This window comes from Grammomys surdaster, unplaced genomic scaffold (genome assembly GCF_004785775.1).
Source record: "Grammomys surdaster isolate TR1022 unplaced genomic scaffold, NIH_TR_1.0 170, whole genome shotgun sequence".
NCBI lineage: Eukaryota > Metazoa > Chordata > Mammalia > Rodentia > Muridae > Grammomys > Grammomys surdaster.
Window position 1 is genome coordinate 22,774,826 of NW_021604618.1, and position 13,457 is coordinate 22,788,282.

General features: G+C 41.0%; 1 protein-coding gene across 7 annotated transcripts in view; it reads left to right on the top strand.

Moving 5' to 3' along the window:
* Positions 1–13,457, top strand: part of Ganc (glucosidase alpha, neutral C) — a 57,068-nt gene that overhangs the window by 21,108 nt on the left and 22,503 nt on the right. For all 7 annotated transcript variants that reach the window (XM_028767147.1, XM_028767151.1, XM_028767148.1 and 4 more), the window contains 8 exons: positions 299–365; positions 1,340–1,436; positions 3,032–3,212; positions 3,412–3,565; positions 6,071–6,306; positions 7,693–7,819; positions 9,342–9,421; positions 11,607–11,750. In XM_028767147.1, coding sequence (XP_028622980.1) covers positions 299–365; positions 1,340–1,436; positions 3,032–3,212; positions 3,412–3,565; positions 6,071–6,306; positions 7,693–7,819; positions 9,342–9,421; positions 11,607–11,750 — 1,086 coding nt within the window. The remainder of the gene's footprint in view (positions 1–298; positions 366–1,339; positions 1,437–3,031; positions 3,213–3,411; positions 3,566–6,070; positions 6,307–7,692; positions 7,820–9,341; positions 9,422–11,606; positions 11,751–13,457) is intronic.

Sequence of the window (13,457 nt, forward strand, 5' to 3'; positions counted from 1 at the left end):
TAGGGGATTGTGTGTAGGGCTTGGTGTGTAGGGGATTGTGTGTAGGGGATTGGCATGCATGTGGAGGACAGGGGGCAACACCATGGGGGTATTTCTTGCCTTCCACTTTTATGTGGGTTCCAAAGATTAAACTTGAGTGGTCAAGCTTGCCTTATTAGGAGGCAAGGGCCTTTACCTGCTAAGTCATCTTGCCAGTGCCTCAGGCTTCTTAATAATACAAATAAGACATATTGTTATAGAGTGACCATGGTTTTTTGCAGTTTATAAACTCATTTTGATCTCCTTTTCATCCAAATAGGAAGATCAAGAGGACCTGGGCCTGTGGGAAGAAAAATATGGAAAATTTGTGGATGTCAAAGCTAATGGTAAATTGACAAAATTGAGGCATAATATTAAAATAGATCATTCCAAAATAGCTAAACATGTATGTCTGAAGATCATTTGCGGTCTGGGAATACGGATCTGTGATAGAGTGCTTGGCTAATGTGGGGGTGCCCTGAATTCAATCCCCAGAGGCATAGGTAGGTAGATAGATAGATAGATAGATAGATAGATAGATAGATAGATAGATAGATAGATTCCTTCAGCTTTGGCACCTAAAACAAGTAACTTCTATAAGGTGAACAGAAATCTCCTAGTTGGGTTCCCTATACTTCAATAACGCACTACAACAGAGAAATAATTATATATAGCTTATGGAGGAATGAAAGAGTTATATGGGCCATGTGCAACTTATAATCTTAGGACAGGACCTGGGCCAGCACACTGCTTGGTGTTCTGAGTAAATCAGACATCTGTAATTCCACACTCTGTTTTCGTGAGACCCACATCGTATAGCTCATCCACGCTAACAGTTTTAGGCCTCCTCATCGTTGTCACAGGTGCTACATGCCCGCCTATGACATTTCTCACAGGTTTAGCAGTATGTGAGGGGATGGGCTTACACATCACATACCTCAACCATGGGAAGTCAGTCATACATAAAGGATGTAAGGAAGGCCTTCATGTTGCTCTCAACATGGTGGTTCTTGTAAAAAGTCACAGACAAGGAAGGTTATCAGGCAGAAGATAAACATGACCTCATCCAGCCAAGATAAAAGTGCTCAGTATCCAGGGCAAAGGGAGCTTCAGCACACAGCCCAGGCAGCATCACTTGTGGCTGTATGCTTTTATACACACACACATACATTCACCATTCCTCAAACACCTCAGCGATTTACATCAAAATCAGTATACAGCTTAGATCTTTCTACTCCCAGCTAGTTGTTAGTTAAATTAACTGAATCTTTTAGATTGATCTATAAGAAGCAAAAACTTAGCTGTGTCCTATTCTTGGCAGGCCCTTCCTCTGTTGGTTTGGATTTCTCCCTTCATGGATTTGAACATCTCTATGGAATCCCTCAACATGCAGAGTCACACCAGCTTAAAAATACCAAGTAAGTGACAGTAAGGATTCTTGTCTTAGTTTAGGGTTTATTGCTGTGAAGAGACACCATGACCAAGGTAATTCTTATAAAGGACAACATTTAATTGGAGCTGGCTTATAGTTTCAGAGGTTTAGTCTGTTATTATCGTGGTGGGAAGCATGGCATCGTGTAAGCAGACATGGTGCTGGAGAAGCCAAGAGTTCTACATCTTGATCCAAAGCCAGCCAGGACGAGATTGTATCCTATAGAGAGCCAGGAGGAAGCTCTCTTTCACGCTAGGCAGAGCTTGAGCACGAGGAGCCCTCAAAGCCCACCTATACGTTGACACACTTCCTCCAACAGGGCCACATCTCATAAATAATGCCATTTCCCATGGACCAAGCATATTTAAGCCGACACAATTATTAACTAGTTTGTGGCTTAATATTACTTATGGAGTTTGAGAAACCTTCCTAGTATTTTTCAGAGTCCTGAACAGTATAATAGAATTGAAAGCTTAGTAAGAGCAAGCAAGCAAGGTTCTGTATGTTTTTTCTGTCTCTGCTCTTGTCTGAGTGTCTGCAATAGTGGACTGTATCTGTAAGTACAAACAAGCCCTTTCCCCTAGGTTGCTTTTTGTGAGAGTATCTGTCACAGGAACAGAAATGAAACTAGGACAGGACATAGAGGTGGAAAGAAAGAACCAGCTCCACAAAACTGTCTCTGACTTCCACATACATGCACACACACTCAAATTAATTTAAAAAAAACTGTAATAGTGAACCCCCAAAATACAGAAATAATAATAATAATTGGAATTAAAGTGGAGGTTTGCTTTTATTATGAAGGGAACCCTGGGGGAATACTAAATAAATATATTGATCTAGAACAGGACTTTCACTCTAAAGAGGAGAATGAGCCAGAGAATGTGGCATCTCCAATTACCTGTGGTTCCCTTAAAGAGACAGAGCATACTGATACTACTGACAAATGGATCCCAGAGGCATCTGCCAGAGAGAAGCCAAAACCAAAGAGAAGCAGAGACTGATAAAGTTGTCAGGTTTGGGACTGTTTATTTCATAGGTAGGCAGAGTGACTAGTCTCACTTCCCCAGCCTCTGTCCTGTTCCAGATCTTTCCCAGCTCAGCTCTCTGGAGGCATGTTAGGATACACTTCTTTTGCCTTAGTTGCAGAGAAGTCTTCACACAGTGTACCAGTGGAGGAGGCTTAGTGTGTCTGCTATTCTGGAGGATTCACAGTGGACATTTAGAAAATGTAGCTCAGGATCTAAGCTTAAGATATCCAGGAAACCAGTGGAGACACAGGAGGAGAATCACATGAACCAGGTTGGGCCAGGAAGCCTTCAGGCAAGTGGTAAGAGATGAATCTTTGTAGGGGAGTGGTTTTATGTGGGGTCTTGTTACATGCCAGGCTGGCCTAGAACTTGCTATAGCCTAGGCTGGCCTCTAATTCAGTTCTCCTAGCTCTACCTTCCACATTTGGGGATTGTAAGTGTGTGACTTTATGCATGGCAGGAGGTAAAAGGTTGTTTACAGAGAGGATGCAGCTGCTCTATTCCTTAATGGTCCACTTGTATTTGTTGCTAAGCTTCCTTTGTGTTTCAGAGATGGAGATGCATACCGTCTTTATAATCTGGATGTCTATGGATACCAAGTATATGACAAAATGGGCATATATGGTTCAGTGCCTTATCTCCTGGCCCACAAACAGGGCAGGACTGTAGGCATTTTCTGGCTGAATGCCTCAGAAACACTAGTGGAAATCAACACAGAGCCAGCAGTTGAGGTGAGCTGTGGAGTGTGACTGCATGCTAGACTTTCCACAGTGAGTCTGAGCCCTTTCCTTTGCAGCAGCATTTTCCTGTACTGAGAGCTTTGCAATGTAATCAACAAATGTCAGTAAGAGCTACTAATGTAGACAGATTCACTTAGAACTGGGTGCTATGGGTTACAGTGAAATTTCTCAGCTTTCATTCTCTCTCCAGTACACACTGACCCAGATGGGCCCAGCAGCTGCCAAACAAAAGGCCAGGTGCCGAACTGATGTGCACTGGATGTCAGAGAGTGGGATCATTGATGTTTTCCTGCTGACAGGACCTACACCTGCTGACGTCTTCAAGCAATACTCGTATATCACAGGTACAAGCATTCTTCATTCTGTTAGATTCCTCTGTCCTGTGCATCATCACTGCAAACAATGTCGCTAAATGTTTTAAGTAGCAAGCATTTTCTTCCCATCCGCATTACATCCAGACAAGCTAAATAGGGCTCTAGAGGAGTTCTCAACCTCTGGGTCTCGACCCCTTTGCAGGGGGGTCACATGTCACATATCCTGCATATCAAATATTTACATTAAGATTTATGACAGCAGCAAAATTACAGTTATGAAGCAGCAATAAAATAATTTTATGATCGAGAGTCACCACAACATGAAGAACTGTATTAAAGTATAGCAGCATTGGAAAGATTGAGAGCTACTGCACTAGACTGTCCCCTAATTCCTAACCCTTGTCATATGCCTGTTTGAAGCTTTAGTCTCTGAGAATAATCCCCTGTAGCTAAGGAGTATTCTGTCCTGAACTTTTGAATGGTTCTTCTCTGTTAAAATATACTACTGACTTTAACTATAAAATACTTATTCTTTAAGAGAATAAAGGCTAGGACCAGTAAAATGGCTCAGTAGGTAAAGACACTTGCCACCAAGCCTGAAGACTTGAGTTTAACATAGGGATCCACATGGTAGAAATAGAAAACTAACTCCCTACCAGTTGTCTCCATGTGTGCATGTACATACACATGCACACACACATGCATACACACATACACACATACATGCATACACACTTCCATACATACACAAACACACATGCACATAGGCTAAATAAATGCAAATACATATGCTTTACTCCTTGCAGAGATAAGCCATCTTTCTCCTACCTTTGCCCTAGGCTGGTGATTGGGTCAGCTAAATTTCCTCAGAATTCAAATGCATTTCTCTCCTGTCCCCTGTCTTCTTGCTCCAAAACAACTGTTGTAGTCCTTTGCATATGATTTTTCTTTTCCCACAGAACTACTCTCCTTATCACTAATATTCTGAAATTTTACAAGTTCACTTGATGCATTCCTGTCCTGAGGGTGAGATGTGGACACGTTCTGTCTGGGTGTCCTTCAGTCTGGCAAACAGTCTCAACTATCCCTTTCATAGTTTCCCATCCTTGTTTTTCCCCTCTTTTTCATTTTGCCTCTTGTCTGAGAAATTTTCTTCCTCTTATCTCCCAGGCCTTTCATTATTGGCATGTTTCTGATGTTAAGAACGTTCCTATCTCTGTCTTTCCCGTGTGCTCATTGTTCTTTGAAGTCCTAGTCATTTTATGATGTCTTGCTCTACTGTGTGATTCTATCTTTTTTTCACCTCTAAAGATACTGATGATAATGTTTACTTTAATTTATTTTTATTCTAAAATTATGTATGTATGTATGAGACAAAGTGCCAGCAGAGTCTGGAAGAAGGTGACTGAGCCTCTGGAGCTAGAGTTACAAGTCATTACAAGCCACCTGTTGTATGGCTCTACATGGAAGCTTCTGGTGCCTGGATGATTCTGGCATCCTAGCACGTGAGGAGCATGTGCCTGTCTTCAAGGTTTCTAAAGCATGGACTCGCTCCTCTCCTTTGTACCCTCCTTTCACTCTTCCTGGTTCAGCAGACATCACCCCTCCCTTATGTCCTGCCCTCCAGATCTATGTCGAGTCTACTTCCCTTTTGTTTTGAAGCTGCTTTGTTACAGTAATTTTTATGAATTGGTTCTCTACTTCCACCAGGTGGGACCCAGGAACTGAACTCAGGACATTAGGCTTGGTGGCAAGGACCTTTACCTACTGAGCCATCTCACTGGCCTTATTTTTTTTTTTAAACATGGTCTCATGTATCTCAGGATAGCCTTGAACTTTCTATGCAGACAAGAATGACTTTGAACTTCTGATTCCTCTGCCTCTACCGCTCCCAAGTGCTGGGATTACAGGCATGCATTACGTCCAGGTTTATAGGGTGCTGTGAATTTTGAACCCAGAGTTTTGTGCATACTAGGCAAGTGATCTACCACCTAAGCTGCATCCATAGCCCAATTTTGCCATTTGATATGTTTTCTTATATAAAAAAATATGGGAAGAATTCTGAGCTTGACGTGGGGGGGTCTTTATAAACTGAGCCTTTCTAGTTTTAGCTTCTCTTGGCCTCTCACACTGTCATCCCTGAAGTGTTTGTTTTCTCTAAGACTACATGTACTTCTTTGCCTGTCTCTGTTCTCTAAGCTCTACCTTGTCTCCCAGCCTGGCTTCCTCCTACCTATTATTCAAGGCCTCTACTCTTCTCATTGAACCCAGGGAAACGTCTAAAGATCTCACATTACTCTGGAAGCAGAGTGTATGTGTCCCCATGGCACTAGACTGATACCTTAGCATGGCAGTTATACCTCAGGTCAGCATTTATTTATATACCTGCCCTATCACCCTAATTGCCACATTCTTCTGTTAATATTCTATATAGTGTCAAGCTCAGTACCTATAGCCTGAGCTATAGGAGGATGGCTATGAATAACATTGATGTCAATGAATAACATTGGTGGCTTCCATTGTCATCTTTTTTAGGCACACAAGCCATGCCCCCTCTTTTTTCCTTGGGGTACCACCAATGTCGCTGGAACTATGAAGATGAACAAGATGTGAAGGCAGTAGATGCAGGTTTTGATGAGCATGACATTCCATATGATGTCATGTGGCTGGACATAGAGCACACTGAGGACAAGAAGTACTTCACCTGGGACAAAAAGAGATTTGCAAACCCCAAAAGGATGCAAGAGCTGCTCAGGAGCAAAAAACGCAAGGTAAAATCAGCCTGATGTCTAAAGCTTTTTAATCCCCAAATTTAAAGGACAGAAAAGGACATCTGATCCCCTGGGACTGGAGCTACAAACTGTTATGAGCCACCATGTGGGTGCTAAGGATTGAACCCAGGATTTCATTAGAGCAGCCAGCGATCTTAACAGCAAAGCTGTTTCTCCATCCTCCATTTCTTGAGATCTCTCAGTGTTCAAGATGCTGTGCTAGTGGTAAAGGGATCTTTGAGTGGGCAGAGAAAGGCAAGCATATACAACTGTAATACAAGAGAGAGAGAGACAAACAGGAGTGGATGGCAGAATATATAACAAGTTGTGTAGCTTAGCAACTAAAAAACTCCCAACACTTAAAGAAGTAACACAGGACTTGAATAGATAGTCCACCAAAAAAGGTATTCAAGTAGAGATAGCCAAGAAGCACATGAAAAGATGCTCTCTTTCTACTTAATGGAACTTGGGTTCCAGGGATCAAACTCAGATCTTCATGGTTGGCAGCAAGCACCTTTAGCTTCTGAGCCATCCATCAGCCTTGTTTAGATGGTATTGCTGTTTTGACATTTGGGTTTGGTTTTACCATGTCATTTCCATGGTTTCTGTGGTTTGGTAGGGGTTGGGGGTGGAGAAGATGGGTGCATGCATGTGCCTATAGAAGCCAGAGAACAGCCTTGTGTCATTTCCTTTTTCTTTCTTGTGAGACATGGTCTTTCACTGACATGACTGGCCATAGAATCCCAAAGATCATATACCTGCCTCTATCTTCCCAGTGCTGGGATTACAGACACATGCCACCATACCTGGCTTCTTTACATGGGTTCTGAGGCTCAGATCAGGCCCTCATACTTGTAAGGACCTGACTGTACTTGCAAGTTACCTCCCAGGCACTTGATTTCTTTTCAACAGTGTCACCTTTGCCCTACATACTTAGGGAGTTAGGACCTTGCCCAGTTAATCCTTCCATATAGCACTTGGCATCACAGATAGAGAAAAGCTTAGTAAATATCATCTTAAAGACATGCATGGCTGCTAAAATGGCTCTGTGGGTAAAGGCACTTTGCCACCATGTCTAAGAACCTGAGTTCAAGCCCCAGAACACACCTGATGGCAGGAGAGAACCAACTTCAGACACACACACACACACACTAAGTAAATAAATAAATGTAAAATAGTAAAATGATAAATCGTGATAATTATAACAGGATTCACATAGATTTAAGAACAATTTTTGAATGAAATGTTACAGGGATTTACAAATGTCCAAAATTTTCAGTGAGTTGTAGTTTCTGAGTAAAACTCAACCCCCCAAACTATGGATAAAACACCTAAATGAACATAAGTCTTATAAAACTGACATGGTCTTAAAATATGTCCTGACAGCTTGTGGTTATCAGTGACCCCCACATCAAGGTGGATCCTGAGTACACAATCTATGCTCAAGCCAAAGAACAGGGCTTCTTTGTGAAGAATCCAGAGGGTGGCGACTTCGAAGGAATATGTTGGCCTGGTATGGTGTCACTTATTTCCACTTCTTCAGTCTCAACTAATGAAACATCTGTAGCCGACATTCTCATTCCTCTCGGGCATCTCTTTCTCTTCCACCCACGTCTGTGGCACATTTAAGGGAGCCATTGCCATTGCCTTCTTTGATATCTTTCCTAACACCTGGTGCAATGACCTATGAGCTATGAGTGTGATTGTCAGTCAGTGATCAGATAGATGACAGAATGAAGCATAAGCAAACAAGCTCATCTCTGTGGCAGGTTATTTCTCTGAGATTGGAAGCAAGGAATGAGGAAAGCAAGGAGGGGCAGTGTCTGGCAGGCTCTCCCTTATGATTGATTGTTCTTTGTCCTTTAGCCTACAGTTTTGACTTTCAGACTTTCATAAATGGCCTCCATGCCTGTAGAACTCTAGATGCAAAAGCTGTTAGTTTAAAGCCCTCATTAGAATTCTCCAAAGACCAAAAGAATTTACCACAGTGTCATAAATCCAAGTGCTGTGGAGAAGCCTATGCCTTCCTTTTCTCCCTTGAACCATTTGAAGAAGTCTGTGTTCTCTTTAAAAACAGGAGTCACTTCAAGGGATTTGGCATCCTTGCTTGACCTTTCTTAGGCCATTAGTGAAGGACAGGCTCCATCCCAATACTTGTTCCTTTCCAGGCCCTTGTATAGTGTGCTTTATTTTTGTGTGTCTGACCCCTTAAAAGATCCCCAGCTGCTAGTCGTGAAGTGAATGACTTTAGCCATATTTAGATAAGGATTGTTGTCTATACTGCTCTGTTTTCTAATCTTCTAATCAATGATGCTCAGAGGGAAGAACCCATAAAGGTCACCCACTTTAATAGAACTTTCAGTGTCAGTTGCCTCTTGGACTTCTGGGAACAGAAGAGGATATAAAAAGCCAACAGAGGCTGAGAGAAAGAATAGGGTCCAGGTGGCAGAAGGGTAGTCAGAGATAGAGTTAGAGGAGACAGTTGGTGCGGGAAGAGAGAAGATTGAGTAGGCTAAAGAAGACAGCTGTGCAGAAAAGAGATTAAGCAGGGTGAAAAATAGGAGACCATTGAGCCAGGAGAAGCTGAGCTGAGCTAGAGGAGATATTGTTAGGAGACAGTTGAAAGTGAATTGGGCTAGCAGAGAGAGAAGAGAAGACAGTTAGTGAATGCTGAGCCAGGAGAAGCTGGGCTAAGTGTATAGGCTAGAACAGTTGGGAGAAATGTTTGAAGGAGCTGGGCTGGAAACTGGAAGGAGGGCTGGCTAGAAGTTAAGAGAACTGGTTACTGCTTGTGAGAAAAGGAGACATTAAAGAAACATTTTAAAACAAACATAAAAATAGCACACACATTTTACACCCATGAGCTTGTCACTTTAAAGATTACCTTCACTCCCTTGTAAACCATGCCTCTCTCCGTTGTCCTTTATATTTGACATAAGGTGTCCATTGATGTCTCACATTGCATATTCCTTACCACACATCTTACTGTAAACCTCACTGTTCTTGACAGACTGCCCATTGTTGTGCCTCTATAGGTCTCTCGTCTTACCTGGACTTCACCAACCCCAAGGTCAGAGAATGGTATTCCAGCCTTTTTGCTTTTCCTGTTTATCAGGTTGGTTTTTCTTCTTCCTCTTCCTCCTCTTGCTCCTCCTCCTCCTCCTCTCATTCTTCTTCATTGGATATTTTATTTGCATTTTAGATGTTATCCCCTTTCCCCATTCCCCCCAACCCAGAAATCCCCATCCCATCCCCCCTCCTCCTGCTTCTATGAGAATGTGCTCCCACCCACTCCCACCTCTCCACCCTCAAATTCCCCCACTGTTTCCTAGTTAACCTGAAATGATGAAAGGAAAAGGTAGTTGCATAGGACTGCTTTTATTATGTAGCTTTTAAAGTACAGCAATAAAGTGGATATGACAAGTGTGAAACTATCTTATAAACCAGTGGTTCTCAACCTATGGGTGACAAGGGGGTGTTAAACAACCCTTTCACAGAGTTTGCATACCAGATAGCCTGCATATCAGATATTTACATTACAATTCATAATAATAGCAAAATTACAGTTTGGAAGTAGCAACAAAAATAATTTTATGTTCAAAGGTCACCACAACATGAAGAACTTTATTAGAAAGTCACAGCATTAGGAAGGTTGAGAAGAACTGTTAAAAATCATAATGTATTGCTAAAGCAAAATATAATAATTAAAATCTTAACCACAAAAGAACTGGAGAAGTCACATTAGAGACCTGTATTTCACCATTATAGTGATGATGACAGTCATGGTAATACCTAACCACAGACCAAATGCTGTTTTAAGCATTTGATGTGTATTACTCCATTTTTTCTTTATAATAACACTCTGAATTAAATCTTAACCCTATACATAATAAAATTGAGGTGTGGAGAGTTTTAAAAACCCATGAATGTCACCCACTTACTACGGGATGGGCCCAAGGTTTGAATTCAAGTCTGTTTGTCTCCCAAGCTCGGCTGTTAAGCACAAGATACTTGCTTTTGAGCATCATTGATTAGGAGATTAGAAAACAGTGCAGTATAGACAACAATCCTTACTAAATATGGCTATAATCATTCACTTCATTGTGTGTGGCTGCTTTCACAATACTGTGCCAGACTAGAATAATTAATGAGCTTTTATAATCCACAAAGATGGAAATGTACAGTATATAGATCCTTACATGAAGAAGAACAACAACAGCAACAACAACAATGAGAAGAAGGAGAAAAAGAAGGAGAACGAGAAGGATGAGAAAGAGAAGAAAGCTTGCTGATATTTGTCTTATAAGTGTAAAGAAGACTGGAGGCAAATGTTTGAAAACTATACAGCTTTGTTCTTAGAAGTGCATTTGCTTAGAAGCCAAGCACACTAGTGCACACCTTTAATCCTAGCACTCAGAAGGCAGACATAGATAGATCTCTGAAAATTCAAGGCCATCCTGGTGTACATAGTGAGTTCCAGGACAGCCAGAATTACATAATAGAGAGATCCTTTTGCATGCATGCATGTGTGCACACATGTGCGCACACACAGTACATATGCTTAGAAATAGTTGAAAGTAGAGATTCAAAAAGAAATGCATAGGCCACTCCCAAGCATTGGAAGGATCATCTACCATGTGGGTAAGGTCTCAGGAGTGTTCTGTGGTGTCCTGGAAGGAATCTGGGACTTATTAGGACACAGTGTGAAGAACAGAGCTTTAGGAAATAATGGGGTGAGCTGTGTGATAGCCCCTGTAATGGAAGTCAAATGCTGAGACCAGGAATTTTATAAAAGGAGTTTTAGTGCCATGTTCTCTAGATGGAAAGAACACAAGCTATAGAAGATGTTAACAAACAGATAACTCAGAATATTAGAGAAAAAATCAAATCATGTATAGTAATAATTGCTTTTAGTTAAGAATTATAGCAGAGATTTCACAGCTCTTTGGATAGGATCAAGTAAAGATTTATAGTAGAGAGTGGATGATGTAAGGCCTAATGGTGAATAGTCACACTGTTTATGGCATGTTTTTTGCAGTGATGTCTTGGAGAGAACTTGCAGTGCAGTGTGTATTTTGCAGACAATAAAGTGCAACATTCTATCAACAAACATTTATTGATAACTTTCTTTGGGTCAGATACTGTTCTTGGTTAATGGGATTTTATTGAACAAAACAGGCAAAATTAACAGCCTAATCAGCATAAAAATAAATAAGAAAGAAAAGAAAGACGATCAGAGATACTATACTATTAACATCATCCCTGGGGAAGGATTCTCATGACCAGGATTCACTTCCTAGGGATCTACAGACATCCTTTTCATATGGAATGACATGAATGAGCCCTCAGTCTTCAGAGGGCCAGAGCTAACTATGCAAAAGAATGCTGTTCACTATGGCAACTGGGAGCACAGAGAACTTCACAACATCTACGGGTTTTATCAGGTAAGACATCTAAAAAGAAGTCAAACAGATTCATGTGGCCTGCTTTTAAACAAAGAGTCAGTTGTATAACTGAGTGTGCTGTGCATGCTTCTTATGTGTCTTTGTTGTAAACTGTAGAGTCTTAGATCACAGCCAATTTATTATTTCTCCCTGTGCTTCCTTTTCCTTCCACAATAAACTTGATAAAATTTTAAATATTGTGTACTACTATGTTTATTGGCACAATCTACATATATGTTAATGAATGTAATTAAAGCAAGGCTTTAAAATTTCATAAATAGCCATCTATTGCTAGCTTAGCTGAGTTTGGTGACATACATGTGTAATTCTAGTATCCATAGTATGGAGGGACTATGAATTCAAGGACTACTTGTCTACATAGTGAGTTCCAAGCCAGCCTAGACTATACAACAAGACCCTGTCTTAAAAGCAAAAGGCAGACAGTGGCTAGAGTGATGGTTAGGATCAATGCTTAGGAGGGCTTCCTGCTCTTCCAGAGGGCCTGTGTTTGGTTCCCAGAACCTAACTCTGGCAGCTCATAAAGCCTGTAACTCTAGCTCTAGAGCATCTAACACTGTCTTCAGAGGGAAGATTATACACAGGGATTATACATTCACTTATACATAAATTTTTGAAGTATTTTAAAGGGCTATAAAAATGGTTCAGTGGCTCAGTTCCCAGCACTTAGTTGGTGGCTAACAACCATCTGCAATCCCAGTTTCAGAGGATCCAAAGGCTCCTCCTGGCATCCATAAGCAGAGCATGCACATAATGCAAAGATATACATCCAAGCAAAACACTCATACATAAAAGGGAAAACATTCTTTAAAAAAGCAAGCAAGGGCTGGAGAGATTAAGAGCACTGATTGCTCTTCCAGAGGTCCTGAGTTCAATTCCTAGCATCTGAAGACAGCAACAGTGTACTCACATATATAAAATAAATAAAATCTTTTTTTTTAAAAAGCAAGCAAATGTGTGTATACTTATTCTAATAAGTATATAGCTTAGGTTCTATTACAGTGAAAAGACATGGCCATGGTAACTTTTTTGTCTGTTTGTTTGTTACAAGACAGGGTTTTTTCTTGTAGCCCTTAGATGTCCTAGAACTCACTTTGTAGAACAAGTTCCAAAGGAACTTGTAAAATAAAGCATTTAATTTACATTATGGGTTAGGAAGATTAACGGCCATGATGGCACAGTGAAGGAACACTGAAAGCTTGTATCCTGATCTACAGCCATAAGGCTTTAAGAGGGAGGCACATTTGGGAATGGCATAAATCTTTTGAAACCTCAAAGCCTACCCATGGTGACACATCTCCTCTATCAAGGTCACACTCCTAATCCTTACCAAACAGTTCCACCAACTGGGGACCAACTATTTAAATATTTGAGCCTATGAGGGCTGTTCTTATTCAAACCATCACACTGTACTTTTTAAATGTGTAAGCTTTCCTAATTTGCTCAGCCTTCTCAGGAAAGATGGTAGAATTGTCTTCTATTTGCTAATCATATCAAAGATTGAGAATCACTTACCCTAGTTGGTACCTATGAGTCTTTGTTATTTTGGGAATGTGGCTACATGGCTCTAGGTCTCCCTCAATCGCTATTTCCTGCTGCTAGCAGGATATATCCTTTTCCAGGTATTATATGCTTATTTCTCTAAAGGCTTTTTGCTTTAATTGTCAGTTACTTGAGGAATTTCTTAGG